A 26116-nucleotide genomic window follows, 5' to 3' on the forward strand; every position below is an offset into this window, starting at 1 on the left:
ACAATGCTTCCCTCAGAGCTGTTTTCTTTGGGGGTTTTGTTTTCTACTACTCCCTCTGTTTTCCTTGGGACCCCCAAATGAGGTGGGTTGTAGGCCCCAAGCACATTAACATCCCAGTGAAGTATGAGAAGGAACAAGTAAATAAGGAAAATCCAGTTTTTAAAATCTATTATGCACTGGGCGCAGTGGCTCAAGCCTGTAATCCCAGCATTTCGGAGGCCGAGGCAGGTGAATCACAAGGTCAGGAGTTTGAGACCAGCCTAGCCAAGATGGTGAAACCCTATCTCTACTAAATATACAAAAATTAGCTAACCACATTGGTGGACGCCTGTAATCCCAGCTACTCAGGAGGCTGAGGTAGGAGAATTGCTTGAACCCGGGAGATGGAGGTTGTGGTGAGTGGAGATTGCCCCATTGCACTCTAGCCTGGGCAACGGAGCAAGACTCCATTTCAAAAAAAAAAAAAAAAAAACAACCTATTATGCTCCCAAGACCCCAAATTTAGACTATAACCTGCTCAGGCAATGGCCAAAAGCCTGCGTTCTACATCCTTGCTATTTGTTAACCCTCACTGTCCTCCTGTGGACACTGTCATTTACTGAGCATGGACTACATGCCAGGAATGCACAGGTAGCACTTTACATTCATCGTGCGGTTTAATTCACCACCCTCTAAAGTAGGGCCTCTCTGTGGATGAGAGGCTTAGGGCAGAGTTTGACAGTCAGTGGGGCACAGCAACAGTAGCAGAGGCCAGGAGCGATGGCTCACATCTGTAATGTCAGCACTTTGGGAGGCTGAGGCGGGAGGATCGCCTGAGCTCAGGAGTTCGAGACCAGCCTGGGCAATGTGGAGAAACCCTATCTCTTAAAAGAAAAAAAAAGTCAGCAGAGCTGGGGCCTGATCCTGAAGGTGATGGACATCAAGAAGCTAACTTGCAGAGCATGAGGGCACAGGAGGGGAGAATGTCCATGAGGACTGAGCGGGTATCTCTTTTTCTGCCTGAGTGACAAAAAAAAATTATGTGCAGCCCTCAAATCTCAGTGGCTTCTTTCAAATTTCTAAAAAGAAAGCCCATTTGTTCTGAGAAGTCACATTTCTTTCTGACATAAGTAACCCGGTTGCAGCAGGTAGGCCTCCTGATGCCACACGAGTAATGGGTAACTGACTGCCTATGGAGGCGAGGTAAAGGTCTGAGGCAGCAGGGTCCTATTCTCTAAAGGGCAAGGAAGACTGGCCACCGCTGGCTGCCTCGTCCTGAGGCAGAGCCCTCTGAAAACTGGGCTGGGAACCCCAGCCAGTCAGGAAACAGGAAAGATGTGCTAAAAAATGAACCACTACAATCTTAAAACATTTTATTTAATGCAGAAATTCTAAGGTACAAAAACATTTTGTAAATGTCAGCTGTGATCTACTTTCACTTATTTACAGAGTTATGTACAAATCAAATAAGTCATTAACATTTTCAATGTCAAAAATACAGCACACTGATACAGTTCCATCAGTGCTCACTATCCCGCCAGATCCCAAAAAGGACAAACTTAAAGATGAAACAAAGGCAACACCATCAATAACCACTGTATTCCACAGGCTTTCTCCCCTAGGACATAGTAACAGGGAGTCTTCACAGAGAAAAATTCTCTTTTTAAAAACAGTAAAAATAGGAGTTACTTACTGTCTAGATGAACACATTGGTTTTCACAGAAGCTTTTGCTGCTGTCCAGACTCATCATGCTTTTCTCTTTAGAGAAACATACCACACTTTTTAAAAAGACAAGCATGTTAGTGTAATCCAGTGGCAATTTTTTGTCTAACAACTGGAGCAGCTAATTTTGTCTACATCATGTACAAATAGAAGATTCCCTCTGAATCTTCCTGAAACTTTATATGATATAAACATCAGCTACGTAGTCATAACTGTTTTTGTGAGACTTCTGATTGTGGTTGGTCAATTGAGCGTAGAACATAAACAAGATCCTGGAGGTGTCTGTGGTCCCGGCTGAATTTTAAAGAGCAAAAGAGCCAGAGGGAAGACAACTGGCCAAAATTCCCCAGACATCTTCACTGGAAGATTCAAATGTCTTTGCAAATTAGCCCTCAAATGGCAATGGGAAGGTGGCACTTAGCAACTACTGCTGTTACCTCACCAGTGGTTAAACCGAAGTCTGCACCATTTAATATTGTGGGTCATGAAATAAAGGTGATGTCTATAGAGCTGTGTAAAAACAGGATCTAAAATTGGGAGGGAAGGGGTAGCTGCCACTCAGAAAGTAAGAGCTGGTCTCAACAGGGTATCTCGAAGGAGCTCAGGAATGACATTAATACATCAGGAATAAGCACCAAGTGTTTGATCTCAGGAGTAAAACAAACATACGATATGATGGATGACTATCACCTAGGGAAAAATGTGGTAGTCATATAATTCGCAATGAATATAGGCAACATTCCATTTAGTGAAAGTGCCATTATAAGTGGAAAGAGGAGCTGGGCGTGCAAGAATTTCCCCATAATCCCCACCCTGAGCCTGGTCTTCACAAGGCACCAATGTGAGTAAGGCAACAACATTCTGTTTGGGTAACTAAACTGAGTGTGAAGCTGAGAAACATTGTAACAGTGAAATTATTAGGCCCCTGGAAAACAAGAGCCATGAAGAATGGTTTAAGTGGGTGGAATTATTTATCACTGAAATAAAAACACCAGGGGGATGACTTCACTGTGGTTTTTAAATACATGGAAGGTGACCAGCTGTTCTTTCTCCACTACATGCTGAACAAAAGGAAGCCGGCTTGAATTTCTGTAAGACATACAAAGAACTATCTGATCAGCAAAGTAGGTTACAGAATCTCCTTCTTGGAAAACACAGAATATCATCTACAGCCATATGTCTGGAATAATTCAGGCACAGCCCTGTCTGACACCAGGGGGAGAACATGCTAGATAATCTAAACTTTCTCCAGTCCCTAAACTCTGAAACTGGAATCAGAGCTACTGGCTTGCAGTCAGATTTCCTTTTGTCTATTTTCACCCTGAGCCTGGAAAGGAGGTGATATGGCAAGGGTGACCCAATACCCCACTTGGACTCCTAGCTGATATCTCAACATCAGGAAAAGCTTTTGTCTGTATACTGTTTCACACCTCCAAAACAGAGTCAATTCACAGATCACTTAAAACGGAAGATAAAGCAAATACCTGGCTCTGATGGACACCAGGAGATTCCCTGCCTTACTCACTACAAATCCCTGCTTTCCTGATCATGTCTTGGCCTATGCTCAGAATTGCACAGCATTTTAAAAAAATTATTATGCCAAGAGCTAAAACTATAAACAAGTTTAGCCCTTTAGGTTGTGGAGTTTAAGTGAAATTGTTCCTAGCATTTTTTAAACTGAGACAGCATAAATTTGATTTTGAAATTAACAACTGGCTTGCCTTTAAGACAACATGAAATGCAAAGATGCAATCAAGACACATCCAATGCATTCAGAATCACATCAAATTTCTTTGCAGGAGAGATGGAAGAAAGAAGCAATCTAGCTACTGGCTGCATTTACCAACAGCATTTTCTGTTGGCACCATCAATGATTACTATGGATGCCTTTCACTTCAAATCTTATAAAGCAGAGGTGACAAACTGGTTGTCAGTGGAGCAAATCAAGTCCATCCACATCTTCTGCGTCTAAATTCACTTAAATTTTTTAAACTTAGTTGCCAATATTTTTTCAAATCGGAATTTTTCAAATAAAAATCCAGATTGGCAGCTTCTCTTGAAAAATGAGAAGATCAGGAAATACTTCATAGTCACAGTCTGCTGGAAAACTGCCCCCTGTGGGTGGAACAGGAACGCTTCAGTTTGCCACAGTCACCACCATCCTCTATTGCTCTCTGACACTGACAAAGTATATTAATTACTATTTATCATCACACAGCTGTTTTCCTTCAACCTCACCTGCTATAATGGTGACTCCTGAAGGCATAAGATCTACTAAATAAGAGCAATAGTAGTCTAGTAGTCTTCACCAATAGAAAATAAGACTAGGAACTTTCACATTGGCATTGTCCATTTCTCTTCAATAAAGACAGAATATTTTCTCCCTTCTCAGGGAGCCCAATTAGTGTTGAAGTTGTGGGGGCCAGAGTTTTCTTTCTTTTGGGAGGAGGGTGTGTCATTTTTCCTCCAGGAATAAAATTGGTCCTCTTGCCCTTTATTTCTTTTAAAGGAAAAGATGCTCAACTCTGAAAAAAAGGCTCTGAAAATCATATAACCCCACATTTTTGGAATGACAGTCTTCCTGTTTATGTGCACTGAAGTCAGGAGACCCTAGACTAACAGTTGGTATTTTTGAAAAGATAGTTGTGGCTATGAAGTTATAAGACTGAACTTTGACAAACATATATAAATTTAAAGATCCATGACTTACTACACATTGATCCCAATGATGTCGCCATTGCTAAAGACATTTTACTGAACTTCTGAGACTGTCTTCAGTTATTGCTAACATGTCAATCAAAAACTCTGTCTCCTAACTTTATGGCCTGATCTCATTTTTGGCTCAAGATACTATTATCTGGCTGGGTCACCATCTGAATACCTGAGCCTGGACTGGAATGACTTCTGATTCTTTCTGGAGATCAGTTGCCTCAAAGGCCCAAGACAGCCCTCTGGAGGAGCTTCTGTACCCTGTATGGCTGAGCTGGGTCTGTTGAGGTGGTCTCTGTGGCTTGTAGCCAATCTCTGAGAAGAACACCCCTTTACCTGAGCTTTAACCTCCTTGATCACTCTCCTGGCAAAGCTGACTACATCAGATGCTAAGTCCTTTCTGTAAAGCATTGGTAAATTAAGATGAACAACTAGCACACTACCTTCAGCGACCTGCAGTCTTCTTGGTTTCCTGGAACCCTGGACTTACCCCTGGTCTCCTTTCTAGTGGATATTGTCTAACCTATCCACACAAGCCTTTTACTCTCAAGATCAAGGTCTCTCATGGAGTTTATCCCTATTTTCCATTTCTTGTTTCCGCAATATCTAAAGGCCTGTGACTTGGCAGAACCTTTTTCTGAATTTCATCTTATTATATCCATTGTCTGGGACAGTTTCTGAATCTAAAAATGCTGCTTTGCTTAAAACAGATGTTTTGTCTTAATCTGCAGGGCAACAATTTCCATTTCTAGCACAATGGGGAGAGTAGAAAATGTGAAACCAATGAAGCAAAACTAGGAAGTTGGATTTCTCAATTTATTCTCAGGCAATCACACTGTCGTTTCATTACTTGGTATATTAAGAGTTTGATTTTGTTGATCAGAAACATTAGTATTTCAACATAAGTTGAATCCAAACTAAATATCCCCTGATTTTTTAAGTAGCACTCCCTTTTTCCCTTCCATTTTCATAAGGAGTGCATTCATGTAGCAAGCTCTCTGCCCACACCCTTGGAGCCCAGTTAATGCTTCTCCTCCCAGTCCTCCATTCTCTCCCTGAGGCCACTTTCTCAGAGATGCCTTATTTCATGAGCAAAGCTGAATATCCTTAAAGTGGTTCCTAATGGTTCCTTTGGGACAGGAAACATCTCTTGGCCTCAATAAGAAATTTCTCATAATGTTCCAAGTGGATTTTCATATGTTAGCAAGTTTGTACTAACCAATCTCCTTCACAGGATGTATGCCTAGGATGAAACAGCGGGGCAGTCATGTGTGGGTAGGAGCTTTGCACTCATTCCAGATTTCACAGGAACATGAAATGACTCTCCTCTGAGCTGCCTGGTTTTATGGGGAGATAGTCTTGCAGCTCACTGTCTCTCCCTCAGAGCAGCTGCAGGAAATTTGATGCCACAGAACAGACGAGCACGTTCTTCTCCCAAAAGCTGCCAGCTGCCTTTACAGAGCAGTGAGTATGACATTTGCATCAGAAATATACACAAAACTTTTCTTTCCAGCAGGGGTGCAAGCCCCCCTTTCCCCACCTGCCAAGCATGTGCTTGGAAGGGAAAGTCCTGCCCCATCCCACCTCCCACTCTGCCTCAGGGTGTTTCTCAGCATACTCCTTCATGTTGGTCCTATCTGAGGAAGGAGTGAAAACCACAGTCCCTGGGGTGAATGCTGAGAAAACAGGGTGCCAAAATCCAACAGCACCCATGAGAAAGGTAGTGAGAGACGTCCACACCTGCTGTAAGGCACAGGGAGAGGGGTTTCCACAGGTGAGACTAAGACATCATTCACCACACACATGCTAGTCATCAGATGAGATGTGAACAATTATTTTTTCTTTAAAAATAGAAACTTTGTAGAAAGTCATTCATAAAAATGGAACATTTACTTTTGTGACTGCCTCCTCCATTCTCCCTTCTTAAAAAGAGGTTTGTCATTAGTCAAAACCAGTTCAGCAGATTAACTGGCCATCACCTCCACACACTGCTATATTTCAGCGAATTCTGATCTCTAATATTCAGGGCACAGCTTTAGACCAGAGACTAACCAAAGCACGAACTACAACTTTAAATAATTCAGACCAACTGGGTAGCAGTCTCTTAAGAATAAACTTCCAGACACCAACATCTGAGATACAGCAATAAGATCTGGCCCCTGCATGATGCCTACTCAGACCAACAGGAGACCGCCTGTGCTGAGGTCCTGGGGCCTTCTGCATGTTGACCAACCTATCTCGGATGGAATGGTCAAGATGATCGGCCAGGCCCTGTGACCTTCACTTCAGTCAGCCATGCCACCCAGTAACACAGAGACTCATTTCATAAAAGGTGACTATATATTCAGTCACTTTCTTGACTTTTGACTCAAAGCTTATTTAACACCCATGGCAATGTTAATTCTACATCAAAAATAAATGAGGACATTATCTGCACTACAACACGGATTCCAGATAGACTGGCACTTGATTTCTGTGGCTGTGATGATGTTAAAAGTGCCTTTTTTCACAAAGCATTTCAAATCAAGGTAGCCAATAGCAAACAGGCAAAGTTTGCAGAGCTCAATGAAGTCTGAATGATCAGTGTAGTATCTTCCTGTTTTTCTGTACATATTTCTTCCCTACCTCCCACAACTGGCCCTGATCCAAGGACTAACCAAATGTTGTTGTCAGACCTTATGGACATGCCTTTCAGATCTCCATATCATTTTAGAAAATTGGAGAGTTTGCCCAGATAACTGGTAGAGGTTTGGGGCAAGGGAGAACAAGCACTGGCCGGTATTTTACTCCAAATATCCTTGCCTGAGACCTCAGCTCCAAGTGGGCCATACAACCAGAGAGATTAGCTGGGGAATCAGAGGGAGGCAGCAGCTAAAGTGGCAATGCTTAGACTCTTCCATTTTGTTACAAAGGGGCGACCGGGTGGAGTTCATCAGTGCAGCTGCGGCAACCAAGCTCTGCTTTGCACACCCCAGAAGAGAGGAGCTTGGAAGGAAGGGCAGGAGGTTCCTCCTCACCTAAGGAGAGAAGAGAGTAGAGTCACACTGTCATTGCATTTCACTGGCCTGGGTGCTCATGCCAGAATGTGGCTGGATCTGGGTTTGGACTATGGGCTTTGTATAAATGAGGCAAGAATCCCAACCTGCTCAAGATGGTGCACTCTCATCCTTCTAACAGGCTCTAGTTCCCTTAGTTGAGGAAGGAAGAGATCTTTCTTAAAAGTCAAGGGTTTGTATGACTTCAATCAGTTACAGACATGGTAAGGTGCAGCCTGAGATGGCATCCAGCCGATGCTCCCTGGGGAAGTAAGCCCTCCTAAAGAGCCCTCATACCTGAGACCCTGTGCTGAGCTAGGATAGAGAGAATACTGCACCCATGAACCCCAGGCTCAATGAATGTAGCTTTAAAGAAAATGGGGGGCAGTGAACACTATAGGTCTAAAAAAGGCATGTGTCCACAAACTGTTATCCAAGACCCTTGGAGCCCAATGTGTTTTGGTGTTCTGATGTTTCTGGAGTTTAGAAACATGATACAGTGCATACACTGTATGCTGCACAACATCCCTTGCAGGGTCTGGGCAGCTCACCATAATTTGGCGTTAGTATTTCTGCAACTCAAACATGTGAGTATTCCCAATCACCTGGGATAAATCAAGACTACCAAACGAGCTATGTTGTCATCAGGTTTCATTGCTCAGTAAATTAACACCAAAACTGGAAAAACGCTTTGACTGATTACAGAAGCATAGCCGAAGGCTGTGGTCTTTTAGGACCTGGCCCCAAAGGCACCTTACCCAGGCCTGAAGAGGAGGACACGCTCTCTGTCAGCGAAGACGTTTCCGTCTGGTCCGTCGAGAGTCCTTCCATCAGTGGCAGAGACAGCTCAGATGAGGGCACAGACGAGTCATAGATGCCTGAGTCCCGTGGCATGTCCGAGGGGCTGCCGGCTTTCACCGTGTGCAGCAGGGGCTGCAGGGCGGCACCACCGTCAAGGCCTGGCCGGGCCTCCGCGTCTTCGTCCAGGGCCCCGTGCTGACTCTCGAGCTGGGAGTCGGCTGTCCCAGTTGCCCCAAGAACGGCCGCCTCTCCCTTTAGGCAGAAATCGCTCTCGGGCCCTGGTTTGCACATGACATCATTTAAAACCAAGCCTGAATCAAATTTCTCCAAGACTGGCTCCCGGTAGCGCAGTGGAGGAGGATGAAAGGGAACGAACTGCTTTTCGAACCAGTCAGGCTCCTCGTCGATAAACTGGTGCATGTTGCAAATGGCGACGTACAGGGACCGGCCTGACTTGCTCCGGAAGTAGTTCCTTCTGCTGCCGTGTCGCCCGTGCTGCCCCGGCTCCCGGAGGCCGTGGTCGTGCGAGTGCAGGTGGGAACAGAGCTGGGGAAGATTGTCCATAAGTTTGTACTTGGTACTCAGCTCTAGGACACCAGGGACGTCTCCCTCACAGGAATAATCAAAGTAGACAGCGATGAACTTGCTGAGCGCCGCGGACGAACTCTGCTTGGCCTGGCGGAGCTTTTCGGCAATGGCTGACACCGCCACCAGGAAGAGCTCTCCTTTCCCGGAGCCTCGGCCACCTCCTTTGTGTTTGTAGCTCTTCTTGTCCACAAAGTACTTCATGCCTTTGGAACAAACCACAATGATGAACTGGGATTCATGGATCTTCTGGATGACCCATTCTCTCTGCCCTTCTCTACAGAGGCTGAAGTCTTCCCACAGATCCAGAACCACCTGGAAAGAGAACAAGGCACCTTACCCATACAGAAGGCTGAGGAAGAGGCTCACGAGGTAACAGGAAGGGGAATGTCAGAAGGAGCCCACCTACTCTGCCCCTTAACCCTTATTAGCACAGCTATGTGCAGGCTCCAGGTTACCCCATACCAAGGAACAGCTAAGGTTCCGTGGGTGACGGTCATACCACCCTAGTCCCTCTGCAAAGACTTGCCATCCATCAGTTCATTTTACCATCAGATGGAGTCATTACCACTCCTGCCCTACAAGTGAGGGGACCAAAGCACAGCACTTGTGGCACCTTGCCCAAGTTACACCCTACATAGGACATCCTCAAGGAAGCAAGAGGTGGCAGAGAGCACAGGACAGAGAAACTGAGGTTGGCTGATCTGGTGAGTGAGATGCCTGGATTGGAGGGGCAGATCCTGGAGAGAAGGCTGGCAGGCTCTGAGAGGAGGATGTGGATGAGTGACTCCAAAGTGAGCTGGAAGATGAGGCTCAGGTGTGGATGCCAGTCACCCACATCTAGAGAGTGACTGACAAAGAGGACCATGCTCAACCGTGCTATTTACCAGCTGGTCCAAGGCTGGAGAGGAAGCTAGTGAACTGCACTAACATGGTCATTCTGAGTAACTCACTTAGGAGTGACTAGCACCTTCCTCTATGGCTTCACACAGGTCTACAAGACTACATCATCTCTACAAGGCTGGTAACTGACAAGGCTTTACCCCCAAAGGGAGTCTTCATAGGGAGATTATGGGGGTGGGTGACAAAGGAGAGAAAACCAGACATGTGTGGCCCCTCAGAGGACTTCACTTTCTCAGACCACTTTCATCTAATTCTGCTGAAAACATCTCTTGGTGGTTGTGTTGGTGTCTTTCCTTTTGTAGTTCAGATATTAATCCCCAATGGCTATGACCAAAGACAGCAGCCCCATTCTCTTACATTCTGAAATGACTTTGTTCTCTTCTCCTCTAAGATGTTACCAAAGGGGGAAAAGCCCCAACATCCATCCACTTGCTGAAAATAACCCTGAATTGTCTTATACTTTCCTTAATTCTTGCTAACATTACACATGCTAAAGGCTCAGTGGGAGTATAGATCAAGGTTTTGTTTTTTGTTTTTGTTTGTGGTGTTTTTTTTTTTTTTTTTTTTTTTTTTTTTTTTTTTTGAGACGGAGTCTTGCTCTGTTGCTCAGGCTGGAATGCAGTGGTGCAATCTCGGCTCACTGCAACCTCTGCCTGCTGGGTTCAGGTGATTCTCCTCTCTCAGCCTCCTGAGTAGCTGGGATTACAGGCATGCACCACCATGCCCGGCTAAAAATTTTTAGTAGAGATGGGGTTTCACCATGTTGATCAGGCAGGTCTTGAACTCCTGACTTCGTTATCCACCCACCTCAGCCTCCCAAAGTGCTAGGATTACATGCGTGAGCCACTGCATCCGGCCATACCAAACATTTTTAAAATATTCCTATCTTTGACCCAACAATTCCATTTCCAGGCATCTTTCTTGGGAAATCATCACAAATGGGACAATATTGAACACCGAGATGTTTAATTTGTATTTGTATTAACTCAGTTATGGCAAATCAATATGGAGGCTCATGTAGCTATTTTAAATTGCAATTTACATATAACTACTAATAGTGTAAAAAATTCAGAAGAAAAAAATTATTTCAATCAGCCCCAAAGGCAAAGCTGTATGTGTGAGTTCACCTATACAGAAAAAGACTGGAAGGAAATAAACCACACGTGAACTGTGGGTTCCTTTATCTCAGATTTTCCTTCATCAGGTTGGAATTCCAGACAATGTTTTATTTATCATCCCTTTTTAGTTCCAAATTTTCGACAGTAAGTATTACACTAATAACTGGAAGAGCATTTTCCCCAGAGGCTAAATAGTTGCGAAGTAGACCAAACTTGGTTGCCTGTGGTATCTGAAAACTGTGTGCTATTGGCTAGAGTGCAATTATTTTTCAGCACATGTGGATCTACCAGTCTCACGGAGGAGTTCACATGGCTGGGGGGCGGGGAACTGGGCCAGAGTAATATGTTATGTTGACACTAGGGGGCAGCCTCACCACATGGAGAGGTTCTGAAAAACATGAGAGTTTCAGACTTTAAAAATACACACTATGACATTATGAAAAGCATATTAATAACATATTACATATTAATAACTTAAGAGAACAGCTAATAAACCAGAGTGGATCATTTGAGTGCTTGACATAATATTGTTTTCTGGGAGTGCTCCCTTCCTACTTCCCTGTTTTCTCTGGCCGGTGTCCTCTCCTGCATCACCAGTTTCTCCCTCTCCATGATTCCACCAGTCAATGGTCAAACAACTTCACAGAGCCCTTTGTTTAGCACTTCTCCCTAGACCTCAAGATCCCCTCTAATGGCAGCCACATCCTTCACTCCCCTTCTCAGCAGAACTCCTCCAAACAACTGTGTGAATTCACTGCTTTACTTGCCACTCTCTTTGACTCTACAAATGGGGCTTCTGTCCTGAACATGCCCACGAAGATGTCCTGAGTGACACTCCTTAACCCCAATTGCATGTTTCTATGGAAGTTACTGGTCTTCCTAATGCCTGGGAGGTGACACTCAAGGCCTTAAAGCAGGAGTGTGTCAGAGTTACAACTAAGTATTATGAAATATTTAGTGCTAGTGATGAGTAGGACAGACTGAAAAAAAAATGTGAGACTATCCCCAGTTTGAAGTCAAGGGCAGGTGTCACCACAGGAGGCCCAGAGGAGAGGAGAAGACGGCAGGGAGACAGTACAGGGCAAGTGTCTTGGCCAGGGTAAGAGAAGGAACTTTAGATTCCGCACCTCACAGCCACAGAAGTCCTGCAGGAAGTAGGCGAAACACTGGACAACATTCATGTGATTCTGGCCATCTTTACTGGAATAGCAGAGAAAGACCTTCGGCCGCGGCCGGAGCCTCTCTCTCGGGAGTGCTGCAGTGTATGTGGAAGCCTCAGAGCTCTCTTCATCTAAATGTGAATATATATTTTCTAAATTGGAAAAGAAGATAGAGTTGATACCTACAAGCAATGCTTTGTTCTGTTCCTTAAGACTTGGAACCCAGTGCTGTGTTCAAGAAAGAACAGTTGACATGTCTACCTAGAGCAGTCCCAGTCCCCAACTCCATCAGCCCCTTGGGTCATCACTTGGAATGGGACAGCTGATTTCTGCAGTGGAGCAACAAATGGTTAAAAAAAATTGTTCTTCACCTGAAACTGACCTTGGATAAACTAAGAAATGCTGCAGGGGCCACCCTGGTTAGCAGAGTGCCCAGGACTGACTCTTACAGCCAAGTGCACCTACTAGACCAATCAAGCACTGGCAGAGCTGATATTTTTTTACAAGAGTTTTTATTGAGGTATAATTTATAAAAGTAAAGTACATAAACCTTAAGTGTACATCTCAGTGAATTTTTATGGAAATACACAACTGTGTAACCCTCATCCAGAACAAGCGATGGATCATTTTCAACTCCTCAGAAGGTTGTCTCATGCTGACTTTTGTAAATGATCAAGCTCTGCCTATAACCTTACTCATATTTCAGGCTTCCTTTATGTCCCTGAATTTTCTATCCTATGTTTGAAAATAGAATTATGGGCCAGGCACAGTGGCTCATGCCTGTAATCCCAGCACTTTGGGAGACTGAGGCAGGAGGATTGCTTGAGCTTAGGAGTTCAAGACCAGCCTAGGCAACATAGAGAGACCCCATCACTACACACACAAAAAAATTATTATTTAATTAGCAAGGCATGGTGGTGCATGCATGTAGTCCCAGCTCCTCAGGGGGCTGAAGTGGGAGGATGGCGTAAGCCTGGGAAGTCAAGCCTGCAGCGAACTATGATTGTGCCACTGTATTCTAGTCTGGGCAACAAGCAAGACCCTGTCTCCAAAAAAAAAATGTGTGTGTGTGTGTGTGTGTATAAAATGATGCCTGTCTTTCTAGTGGCTCCTGAGGTTAAAAGCCAAATATTTTAGTTCTGGGAACTGAATAGGCTATGAGGCTTCCCAGGTGCCAGCCTGGAGGACCCAGGTACTCCCGGTCTCCCTCTCTGTTGGCAGCAACCCCTGGTCTGCCCCTTGTTGTGGGGAGACACAGCACTCAAAGAGATACCTTGTTGCTTCTTGCGGCACATCACAGTGAAGAGCGTCGCGAATGCCGATATGACCACCAGTGGCACTGTGATGGCCACAGCTCTGATGGGCCCAGCCCACGGGGAGTGCACTGGGAAATTTCAAAGGGAAAGCTTTAAACTTAAGCAGTGTAAAGGTTCAAAGAGCAACAACTGTTTTTCTTTTTAAACAGAAGCCACATAACAGGTTCTAGGACCTTCCAACCACCTTTCTCTAGTGCTGGTTTGGTGATTATAAAAGGATTCAAAGGTTCATTTTTTAAGAGTTGCAAAGAACTATTCAACAGTTAAGAGTCAGGCTGGGAGATTAAATACCTTTGAGTGAGAATTTTGCCTAAGGAAACCTCCCCTCCCACCACTTTTCTTCAGAGAACAATTGACTATTTATCCAGTCCCAGCTATACACATCAAACTGGCTTTAATCTTCCAGGTATCCACATTAGAGTGGAAGGAAAGTCAGATTTGATGGAACATCTTTTGAGAGAGAGGAGCCGAATTTTGTTTTGTTTCTGTAAACCATAAAGTATAAAGAATATCAAATACTTGGTCTATAGCAGTCTAGGGCCAAAATTTCAAACAAAAAAAAAATACCTACCCGGCTTTAAGGCATAATGCATCACTTTTCTTGTTGTGTTAGTGTCATCCACCAGCTGCAAAACAGAGGATGCTGCATTATTTTTTAAAGTAATATATACCAGGTAAGTAGAAAAAATGGTAATTTCATTCATTTTTTCCATCAGTGGGCAGTGCGGGGTGGGAAGCAAGTAGAGGAGAATGGCTGAAGGAAAAGAGCTGCTGGAGCCTGTAATCATCTGCCAGGCTGAGACTAGGCATCATGTGTACTCAGGTTCATCTCTGCTTTCCCAACTCTAAACTCTAAACTTCATCATGTTTTTTTTTTATTAATAAAAAGGCTATGTATTCATTGAAGAAGTCAGCTGGTGAGTCCCACGTTCTAATCATGTTCAATTAAACTGACATCCTCCCACTGATTTTACTGAGCCTCCATTAATGCTTTAAGAAGGTGTGTCAGTCTAAAACCACACACTGCTTCCAAGGAATGCAAGAACTGAGTGTTTCTACCAAAATGTTAAGACACGTTGGTTGTCTTTAAATGGTAGGACTATGGACACATTGTTAATTTCCTTTTCTATTTTCCTTATACTCTAACGTTTGTAGTACCAATTTGATACTGGAAAAGAAATCTTAAAAAGGAAATGAAACATTACATTTACATCTTCTCTGAAGTGGTGTTTAGAACTCATTTATACTTACATAGATTAGCAACAGAAACAGAGAAGGGTAGGCAAAAGTAATGGGCATAACTTATTTTGCTGTTTTCATACAAAAACAAAAAAATTTTAAGCCAAAATCTTAAAAATATATCTTTGTAGTATGAAGGAATACTAGAGATTTTAAGCCATAGTTATATACAGACCATATGATTACATAAAAATATTTATTAGAAATATTTAATGAAAAGATCAGGGCCGGGCGCGGTGGCTCACGCCTGTAATCCCAGCACTTTGGGAGGCCGAGGCGGGTGGATCAGGAGGTCAAGAGATCGAGACCATCCTGGTCAACGTGGTGAAACCCCGTCTCCACTAAAACTACAAAAAAAAATTAGCTGGGCATGGTGGCGCATGCCTGTAATCCCAGCTACTCAGGAAGCTGAGGTAGGAGAATTGCCTGAACCCGGGAGGCGGAGGTTGCGGTGAGCCGAGATCGCGCCATTGCACTCCAGCCTGGGTAACAAGAGCGAAACTCCGTCTCAAAAAAAAAAAAAAAGAAAAGATCAAAGATCAATTATATATAAACTTTTTTTAAAAGCATGTTAAGAACCATATAAAAATATAACTGTGCACACCTTCAATGGCTTGAAATTTTAGTGTTGTAAACAGTTGGAATTCTATATGAACTGGGTTCATTCTATAGTATTAATAGGGCTTTCTTGTGTTATGCATACCTCAATTATATAATCCCCTGGAGAAACATTTTGAAGGAGGCAGCTGGTTGTCTCTGTATTTTGCTCCTGCAACAGACCAAAGAACACTTTAAAATCTCACCTCTTAGACAAAGGTCATTAGGACATCTCTTCTGCCCCAGAGCTGAAGGAGACTTGCCACCATTCTCAACCACAGTTTTCACAAAAGATGATTAGGTCAGAAAGCAACTGTGTTTATCTGCCACGTGTTATCTGAACTTCCCTTTGATAAGAGGCCCAGGACAGCCCAGGACCCCTGCCATAGTCTATGCAGCTGGTGGCACCCTCAGCAGGAATATTTGATTTGATGACAAAGAAACTAGTTTGAATAACCTTTACTTAATAAAAGGGTGGGGAAAGAAATTACCAGTCTGTGTTTATACATATTTTATTTGCCACAATTTTAACATGGGCAGAAGGTCAAAGACCTTGACGGAGATGACAACCAGCAAGGGGAACAAACAGTGACAGAACCCAACATACACAGGAGCTTGTCTAAGGAGGTACTGGGCTTTGTCACCACAACCAAAAATTTTATTGGTACCCACAGTGGGTGATCAGACAGTCCTTTGAACATCCATGAAACGGTTTCCACTCTTCTGATCACCCCAGTTTAAGGGCTTAGTTACTCAATGTCTATTTAACTTTGGCCTATTTGTAAAATCAGTAGCCACTGAGTTAACAGTGGCTTGGCTCCTAGAACTGGTTTTTCCATTTACTAGCTGTGTGGCCTTGAGCAAGCCAGGTGACCTCCCTGAGCCTCAGCTTTCCCATCTGTAAAATGGAGATGACAACAGCCTCTGTTTCACAAAGTGGTGTGGCTTCAAGGAGCATAAAGCTCAGGGCCTGCCACACAGTGAGCACCTGATGAATGTTTAAAACATAAAAGGACAGGCCAGGCGTGGTGGCTCATGCTTGTCATCCCAGCACCTTGGGAGGCCAAGATGGACGGATCACTTGAGGTCCGGAGTTAGAGACCAGCCTTGGCAACATGATGAAACCGTCTCTACTAAAAATACAAAAATTAGCTGGGCGTGGTGGCATGCGCCTATAATCCCAGCTACTCCAGAGGCTGAGACAGCAGAATCGCTTGAACCCAGGAGGTGGAGGTTGCAGTGAGCCAAGATCACATCATTGCACTCCAGCCTGGGTGACAAAGCAAGACTCCATCTCAAAAAAAAAAAAAGCATGCGTGTGTGTGTGTGTGTGTGTGTGTGTGTGTGTGTGTGTGGGTGTGTGTGTGTGTCTATCTATGTGTATATATATATATGGACAAATGAGAAATACTTAATTCTTGTTTATTCCTTGGCAATACTGTTACCAGGCTATATCATCACCAGGACAGGTGGGTTATAGATAACTAGGGAGAAAAGGACAGTGGCAAGACGGCCCTGAGACATGCCCAGTGATTACATTCTCAAGTATTTACTGACCACTGGTAGAAGAAACAAAGTGGTGAAATTTTAGTGTTGTAAATTTCTAAAACACCGCTTCTAACCACTGAGAGCCAACAAAGCCTCATGCTCACATTAATCAACCCAAATTCCAGTGAGCCAAGGCGGGGGTCACTTTGAAACACACAGTGTTCCTTTATGTACACCCAGCAGCTCACCTGCTTACAGGTCTTTCGCTTGAAAGGTCCTTCATGCTTGAGCTTGTAGTGAAGATAGAAGAAACGGAAGCCGAAGTTGTGCGGTGCGTGATCGAAGGACACCTGCATGTCCAAACCATGCTGGCTGATATTCAGGTTCCGAGGCTTCCAGACTGGAAGGAGGCAGGACCCAGAGTGAGCACCCAGAGGCTACCCCAACACCTTTACCATGGCAACACTTTGAGACTTGATAGATAAGAACACTATTACTTACAGGGTTTACAAGCCAGGTTGTCCGGCTGTAACAACAGGTCACAAGCTATTAAGACAATAAAGATACATGTTTTTAGTTTTAGGACAGTTTAGCCTTTTCTTCTCCCAACAACCCAATGAAACATAAAGATACTGTGCTGGGTGATGCTAGAAAAGGCATAAAATACATCAAATTCAACAATGATTTTCACTATGTGCAGTTGTATCTGATGAAGATTTAAATGGTACAATACAAAAATATTAATGCAATTTACTTTATGCCACATAAATGGTAACAGTGTAAAGTCACCCAGATTCCAAAAGCTTGTCAGGCATTACATAATTTCAAGGCTGGTGGCCAAGGGCAGGAGAGCTATGTTCATGTCACATGGAGGCTCTGTTTCAGCTGTAAACAGAAATGATGCCAGTCCCTCCCCATTGTGGAGATGTTTAGGCACAAGCGAGCTTTGGAGTGGTCCTAGTGGCTGCTATGGGATTATTTTAACCCTCACTAGTATTCTAATTTAAAATGCTTTTGATGGTTTCTCAAAATGACATGCAGGCATAGAAGTAGTAGTGTCAGCACTGAAAACCAGGTACCAAAGCCAATAGCTTTGAAACAGAATCTAAATGCAATAAAAACACAATGAGAGGCCAAACAGCTAGTCCACTGTGTCATACTACTTGCTAACCCAGGGAGAGTCTCCATATAATGCCAAGAAAACTGAAGGCAGCATCAAAACCACAGTGCACTGAAATGGTGATAAATGTTTACATTCCAGGAACACACACCCTGCCTCCACCTTACCCCCAAACAGACACATTGATTCTATGCCAATGGGAAAAATTCATCTTAAATTACACAATTTTGATTTAGGTGAGGCTTTCATAAATACATTCTTTGAATCTTCTGTCTGGTTATTATGTGCAAGTCATCCAGAGATGATGTGACATACACATGGTCTTTGCTTTATGAAATCTTATTTTAAGAAATGAGACCAATTGTTAAAATAACTTTGAGGCATAGAAAACAACCACAGTAAGAATTGTGCAGAGGCAGACATTGGTGTAGGCTTGATTGCAAACAGAAACATCATAATGGAGGAGGACTGCAACCAGACATCACAGGAGGGGATGTCAGACAGGACTGACCATTCAAGGCCTTGAATGACAGAAAGATTGATCAGGAAGACAAGAAGGAGCTGCTACTAGTTGCAGCATGACCAGCCACCAAAGTCTGAAAGCAGCACTGGGTCCAGTGGCTTGTGCTTGTAATCCCAGCACTTTGGGAGGCCAAGGCAGGCAGATCACCTGAGGTTGGGAGTTTGAGACTAGCCTGACCAACATGGAGAAACCCCATCTCTACTAAAAATTACAAAATTAGCTGGGTGTGGTGGTGCATGCCTGTGATCCCAGCTACTCGGGAGGCTGAGGAAGGAGAATGGCTTGAACACATGAGGCAGAGGTTGCGGTGAGCCGAGATCATGCCATTGCACTCCAGCCTGGGCAGTAAGAGCAAAACTCTGTCTCAAAAAAAAAGAAAAAAGCAAGTAGCAACTCAGAAGATTAAAGAGATACCCTGTACAGAACAGAAGGTGAGTGACCCAGCACAGTTGGTGGTTGAGCTCAGAGCGTGGATTCCAGAGTCAGACTTCTAGGGTTCAAATCCAACTCCCTGTAAGCCCTTCACCTTCTCTGTGTGTGATTCGACATCTAGCAAGTGGAGATAGTACAATTAAATTCTTTGTAGGGTTGTCACAGAGGGTGTTTGGAGTTAATATTTGGAATGCATTTAGAACAGGGCCTTCCACATAGACATTAAATAAACAGAACTTTCTGGAAAATAATTTTTTCATAATCTAGTCCTAAAAATGACAGGCCACCCTCCTGATAACAGGTAAAAGATGGAATTATTTCATGCTCCTGCCCTTTACCACAAAATCAACACCCTTTTTATTCCTGTTTTTTTTTTTTTTTTCTTTAATCCAATTGTTTTGATACATGGCTTTTTTTTTTTTTTTTTTTTTGAGACGGAGTCTGGCTCTGTTGCCCAGGCTGGAATGCAGTGGCGTGATCTAGGCTCACTACAATCTCCCCTCCCAGGTTCAAGTGATTCTCCTGCTTCAGCCTCCCGAGTTGCTGGGACTACAGGCGTGTGCTACCACACCTGGCTAATTTTTGTATTTTTAGTAGAGACAGGGTTTCACCAACTGGCCAGGATGGTCTTGATCTCTTGACCTCATGATCCATCCGCCTCAGCCTCCCAAAGTGCTGGGATCACAGGCATCAGCCACTGTGCCTGGTCCGACAGCTATCTTTTTTAACTAGAAATGGGGTCTTGCTATGTTGCCCAGGCTGACCTCAAACTCCTGGGCTCAAGCAATCCTCCTGCCTCAGCCTCCCAAATAGCTGCAAGTATGGGCGTGTGCCACAGTGCCTGGTAATGCATGGCTGTCTTAGTGGTAGTCAACAGCATCCTTAAAAATATCAACTGTCAAGTCTGTCCTATAAGCCAGGAGTAGATATATCTGGTTAGATGAACAGTGTCTGTACCTAACCTTAAATCTGTAAAGTGCTTTTCTGGATGCTTTTCTCCTTGCCATGCTTGTTTCGTACTAGTATTTGGCATGTTCTTTTTTTTCTCCCCAGAGACAGAGTCTTGCTCCGTCAGCCAGGCTGGAATGCAGTGGCATGATCTCAGCTCACTGCAACCTCCACTTCCCAGGTTCAAGTGATTCTTCTGCCTCAGCCTCTCAAACAGCTAGGATTACAGGCGCCCACCACCACGCTTGGCTAATTTTTGTATTTTTAGTAGAGACAGGGTTTCACCATGTTGGCCAGGCTGGTCTTGTGATCTATCCTCCTCGGCCTCCCAAAGTGCTGGGATTACAGGCATGACACACTGTGCCTGGCTTGGCATGTTCTTGAACACATTTCTGCAAAAAAGTCATTAAAAGCAGGAGAAAAGTCTTCTCATGGGAACCAGGCAGGAAAGACCATACTCACCTCGTGTTCTGAAGAAAAAAGGGTGGTAATTGCTTTCATTTTTAATGGAAGGAAAAGGGACCACCTTTACAAAATAATCCGTTTCAAATTTCATATTCAGGAAAGGTTGAGATTCCATTCCCTAAAAGGGAACAAAAACACAGTGACATCATAGAGAAATTACCCACCCTCCACCTACACAAGGTCTTCACTCCTACCCCAGCTGCCACCCAGACAGAACTCCAGATCTGTAGGACATATTCCGGGAAGGCAGGAAGTCAGGTCTAGTTGCTGGACCAACTTGAGGTTTGGATTGCTTAACCATGAAGATGGACAATGCAGTCTGTTTTTTGGCAAAGAATCTATGGCTTGTTAATATTGAATCTCAGAGTTTGGGGGCAGGGTGAGCCCACATACACTCTTTGGAGCACAAAGACACCTTCCAGGATTGCTGCTCTAGCGGTAACCCAAGAGGCGTGTTTACACAGAGAGGTGCTGAAGGGTTTCCCTGGGAGCGTGGAGCAGGCTCAGGGTGCTGCTGTACCATTCTTGCCCACGCTGGCGGGTGGGGTGGACCCCACAGCCCCTCCTTCTCAAATTTCAGACTTTGAATAGACCATTCAGGCCCCCAGAACAATGGCATGTCTTCAGGAGTACATTCCCCAGTGTGACTTACAGTTCTTTTGAAGCTACTGTTGAGCTGCTTCGGATCCTTTAGAATCAGTTGTTGGCACTGTCTTCCCTCTGACTTCAGCTCCTCCAGTATTACTCGAAATCCTTTCAGGAATTCAATGCCTAAGCAAAGCAGAATGCTTTTATTAAAGTGAACCAATTACCTCTGAACAGATTCTCCTTCCTCCAAGATTACCATCTTCTCTACCTGCACACCAGAGTTAAAGGAATTCTAACTCTGGCCAAGGTATCTGAGTCTATAGGATGGAAAAAACATATCCCTTGCATTCCTCTGGTAAAGACCAGGTGATTTTCTCCATCCCACCATTACTAATTAATCCCTAATCCAGCCAGCTATTTCATAAATACCCATTGCCTCTCTGGCATTAGGGTTCAAATATTTAGACTCCAGTTACAATTTATCATAAAAAGCCTGAAGTGGAATATATAATTTCTAGGTCATTACACAGAGTATATTCAGCTGATAATTCCCAGTGTTGACTAGGGAATCCCCCAAAACCATGTTTCCACTTCAAGTTTTAGCTCTATATTTTTTGGCACGTCTCACTGAGCAACATACAAAATTCCCAACAAATTGTGTCTGGACCCAAGGGGTTCTGAGGCTTGAGATTAAATAGCTTAGGGGAATGCCTATGTGATTTACAAAGCGGTTCTTGCTCTAATCATGCCTGAAAGGCAGACACCCAAGGGCTGCCCAGTGTGTGCTCTTCATACAGCCTCTGAGGCCCCGAGATACCCACAGCGCCACTGAAAGGCGCCAGCCCAGCCTCCTGCCACCTGAGTTCCCCCCACTGCACGTCCGACTAGATGCTTTCAAAAGGATTAAGCTCTGATGGCCACAAGAGCCAGCACCGGGGCTGTGTATCCCACGGAGACTGAAGTGGTCCAACTGCAGCTGGAGAGCCCCAAAGCCTGCCGCAATTGGCGAGATATCGATTTCACATTCTTTCTGAACATTTTCAACCCTTCCCCTCCCAGGACAAAAGTAATTACACAGGATGCAATTAAGCAGGTGGGAAATTTATTGATGATAAAGGCCAGGAAAATCTTTTTCTCTTTCAAATAGGTTCTCCAATCCTATAATTATTTGATGAAGAATACATATTTCATGGTGGGAAGGGCAGAGGAGCACAATTAGAGCTTCAGGTTTTAGGGTTTCAGAGCATTATTGTGCACAGGTACAGACTCTGCCATGGTGTATTTCAATTACAAAGCTTCCTGTTGGGATGAAAGCCAGCTGACCAACCACCAGAGATTCAGACAAGGTGATGACAAGGTCGTTAGACCAACAACTATTTAGATCTCACAAGACTTGCCTTTTGAGATACAAAAAAAAAAAGTTTTTTTTGTTTGTTTGTTTTTGTTTTGTGAGACAGAGTCTTGCTCTGTCTCCCAGGCTGGAGTGCAGTGGCACAATCTCGGCTCATTGCAGCCTCTGCCTCCCGGGTTCAAGAAATTCTCTCGCCTCAGCCTCCCGAGGAGCTGGGACTACAGGCACATGCCGCCACACCTGGCTAATTCAAAACAAGTTTTTTAAAACAAATCCTCAGTATTAATACTAAGATTTAATTTATGCAACATTCCCAGAATGACTGTTTAACAAAAGCCAGGTGATTAATATAATTAACAGCCACACATCTCACAATTATATAAAAATTCATCAGCTGAGGTGGCATGTTTTTTAAAAAATTAAAAAACATGTTCTTCTTTTTTAAAGATTAGCCTAAAAACCACCATGCCAAGGTTCTGGGGCTGAGGGAAGAGGCGGCAAATGTTAATTCCTTTATCACTTTGACACATTATAGTACTATTAACACCTTGTAGTTATGTAATGATTAGCAATTTTATAGAGCAGCTTCCCATGAAAGAACTTATTTGCTCTCTCTTCCATCATTTAAACTCATCAAATCCTCCCAACAACCAGAGGAGGAAGGTGTTATTATCCCCATTTTACAGATGAGGAAACTGAGGTTTATAGCAGCCAATTGGTTTGCCCAGGGTCACACAGAAATAAAATGACAGAGGTGAGATTTGAACCCAGGAAGTGGCTCTGAGCCAGTTCTCTTAACTCATATGCTTTTCTACCTTCCAAGAAGTGTCCTTGATAGAATGTAACAGAAACTGTCCAGCCACCCCCACCCATAAAGCATCATTCAAGAAAAGCACAGCCTTCTGCCTGTTCCGTGTCAGTTTTCCTGCCATCAGCTCACATCTCTTACTATCATTCTAATGAGGCGGCCTGCAATTCGTCAGGCTAACTCCTTAACCATTTAAGCCTTACATGGAATGACCACTTCCCTTTTATCTACAGAAAATGTTTTTAATCTTTAAATGTTAAGATAATATTATTTTTGGAAACCCCAGTGGGTTAAAACCCTGAAGTATTGATACGGAGAAGTGGTTCTGCCCATGGGTCTGCTCTATCCTCCCTCTCGTGCACACAGTCTTCCTGCAATCTGGTTCTTCTGAGATCTATCCTGTTCAGATTAAGAAATTCAGACTTTATTTTACTTCTCCCTTGGCCAGGATTTTACAGATTTGTAAGATCAGGTGGTAGTGTCAAAGCGGCAGGCCCAAGAACCAGGTTCTGATCATGGTAATAGCAGCCACTATTCTTTGAGAGTGCTCCGAAAATGTACCATGGGAGTCTCTAACTGTGAGGCAGTTCTCATCTCTACTCTATATACAGGGAAGGTGGGGCTCAGTGAGGTTCAATATCTCATGTGAAAGATCAATTCTGGGGGTTCAAACCCAGGCCTGTCTGAACAAATGGTCCCTCCCGCGTTTCACGTTTGGCTGACCCATTCTTTCCTGTGTATCTTCAATTCATTCAAGAGGTTAAGGTGATTTAGCCCCAACCTGAAACTAGCCAGATAATTCAGGTTTGCTTTTTTCTTTAGTTTTTGGGTTTTTAAAAATGTATTTATTTATTTTTGAGACAGAGTTTCGCTCTTGTTGCCCAAGCTGGAGTATAATGGTATGATCTCAGCTCACTGCAACCTCTGCCTGGCAGATTCAAGCAATTCTCCTGCCTTAGCCTTCCAAGTAGCTGGGATTACATGCATGCACCTTTACGTACAGGTAATTTTGTATTTTTAGTGGAGATAGGATTTCACCATATTGATCAGGCTGGTCTTGAACTCCTGACCTTAGGTGATCCACCAGCTTCGGTCTCCCTAAGTGCTGGGATTACAGGTATGAGCCACCACACCCAGCCTGTTTTGTTTTTTAGAGACAGGGTCTCGCTCTGTAGCTCAGGCTTGAGTGCAATGGCAGAATAATCATAGCTCACTGCAGCATCAAACCCTGGGCTCAAATGATCCTCCTGCCCCAGCCTTCCAAGTAACTAAGACTACAGGCTTGTGACACCATGCCAGGATAATTTTTTAATCTTTTTGTAGAAATGGGGTCTCACTTTGTTGCCCAGGCTAGTCTCGAACCCCTGGCCTCAAATAATTCTCCCATTTGACCTCCCAAAGTGCTGAGATTACAGGTGTAAGCCACCATGCTTGGCCTGCTTTTTTGTTTGTTTGTTTCTTTTCCATTTTGTTTTTTTTGGCTCACACAGAATTTAAATAAAAATTCAAGCCAGGCACGGTGGCTCATGCCTGTAATCCCAGCATTTTGGGAGTCTGAGGCAGGCAGATCATGAAGTCAGGAGTTCAAGACCAGCCTGGCCAACATGGTGAAATGCTGTCTCTACTAAAAATACAAAAATTAGCTGGCCTTGGTGGTGGGCACCTGTAATCCCAGCTACATGGGAGTCTGAGGCAGAAGAATTGCTTGAAACCAGAAGGCAGAGGTTGCAGTGAGCCGAGATCATGCCACTACACTCCAGCCTGGACGAAAGAGTGAAACTGTCTCAAAAAAAAAAAAAAAAAAAAAAAAAATTTGTTGCCAACATTTAAAAATTCATCGATTTCATTGTTTTTCATGAATACCAGGATTTTCCTGAAAAATCACAACATGTGCCAATGCTGGGCTGGCATTTCTCTGTGTCTGCAGAGACTGCTAATGCTGAATGGCCATTATCACCATGGATGGGCCATGGGCTTTCCTGGCACTGCTGCCCTCCCACCCCTGACTAGTGCTGAGGCAGAGGCCAAGAAGACCTCAGTGCCATTTATTACTCATGTAATATTATTTTTCAAGCCCAAGTGAATAACAATAACAGTAGAAGAAACAAGAGACCGTGGGGCACAGCCTCAAGCCATGTGTATGCCCAGCAAATCCATGCAACAAAGTTCAAAGTGTATCTGTGCCAAATCCAACGTAAGCCTCACTCACATCAAGACCTGCCTAGTTCCTGGAAACCATCATGTGGGAGCTTTGCACTGGGCCCTATCCACCCAGGTCACCACTATGCACTCAATTTTTGACCACTCACCGAGAGCCCCTGGGGACCAAAGAATGGTGACTGCCACTTGGTCATGGCAAGCATACTGGCTGATGGTGATGTTCTGCGCGTCAGCAATCACGTGCTTCCCCATTGGATTCAAGTAAGTGGTACAGTCTAGAGCGTGGGGAGAATGAGAACAATAAAATTTAAAATTTCATTTTTATTTTCAGGTTCATTATCAAAATAAACAGGGCATGTCTGAAGGTGGCCAAATCCGTTCTGTTAAAGATGTATGCCTCAAAAGCCCAAATCATACATCAGAGGCTGACTACTGCTTGGAAAGCTGTCAGATACTACAGAGGGATGATCTGTAGCACCACCACCACCCGCTCATCCCATGTTAAATGCCAGGGCAGTGTTGGGAGAATCTTACACAGTGTGGAGTCTGTGTGTGTATCTGGCATGAACTTTTTTAAAACCTAAATCAGTAATTATTTACATCAAATCAACCAATTTTCAACATTTCAGAGTGATTTGAGGGAGCAGGGGCTAAGTGGGGATAGCAGGGGTTGGGGGAATTAGGGAGGGATAACGTTAGGAGAAATACCTAATGTAGATGACAGGGGGAATGGATGCAGCAAACCACCATGGCATGTGTATACCTTTTGTAACAAACCTGCACGATCTGCACATGTACCCCAGAACTTAAAGTATTTTTTAAAAAAGCAATATAAAGTAAAAAAAAAAAATTATTCCTAGCTAGTTTATTCTTTTGGGTGCTACTGTAAATGAATTTTTTTGGTTTCCTTTTAGGACTGCTCACTGCTAGTTTATAGAAGCACAACTGATTTTTGTGTGTTGATTTTGTATCCTGCAATGTTTAATAAATTTAATAATTATAGTAGCTTTTTGGCAAATTCTTTGAGATCTTCTTCATATAAGATCATGCTATCTGAGAACAAAAATA

General features: G+C 43.8%; 1 protein-coding gene across 2 annotated transcripts in view; it reads right to left on the reverse strand.

Moving 5' to 3' along the window:
- Nucleotides 1-1335: 1335 nt before the first annotated feature.
- IL17RD (interleukin 17 receptor D) overlaps nucleotides 1336-26116 on the reverse strand; it is a 78073-nt gene continuing 53292 nt past the window's right edge. Inside the window, exons 3-13 of one of the 2 annotated variants that reach the window (XM_032290258.1) lie at nucleotides 25198-25323; nucleotides 20794-20912; nucleotides 20139-20259; nucleotides 17155-17199; nucleotides 16902-17053; nucleotides 15272-15337; nucleotides 13901-13955; nucleotides 13287-13397; nucleotides 11981-12144; nucleotides 8205-9147; nucleotides 1336-7428 (exon numbers count right to left, since the gene is read on the reverse strand). In XM_032290258.1, the coding sequence (XP_032146149.1) occupies nucleotides 7316-7428; nucleotides 8205-9147; nucleotides 11981-12144; nucleotides 13287-13397; nucleotides 13901-13955; nucleotides 15272-15337; nucleotides 16902-17053; nucleotides 17155-17199; nucleotides 20139-20259; nucleotides 20794-20912; nucleotides 25198-25323 (2015 nt within the window). In that variant the 3' untranslated portion in view covers nucleotides 1336-7315. Of the gene's footprint in view, nucleotides 7429-8204; nucleotides 9148-11980; nucleotides 12166-13286; nucleotides 13398-13900; nucleotides 13956-15271; nucleotides 15338-16901; nucleotides 17054-17154; nucleotides 17200-20138; nucleotides 20260-20793; nucleotides 20913-25197; nucleotides 25324-26116 lie in introns of both variants that reach the window. The other variant, XM_032290257.1, reaches the window with a different exon arrangement.

Source organism: Sapajus apella, unplaced genomic scaffold (assembly GCF_009761245.1).
Source record: "Sapajus apella isolate SASKATOON/1434 unplaced genomic scaffold, GSC_monkey_1.0 scaffold23, whole genome shotgun sequence".
Taxonomy (NCBI): domain Eukaryota; kingdom Metazoa; phylum Chordata; class Mammalia; order Primates; family Cebidae; genus Sapajus; species Sapajus apella.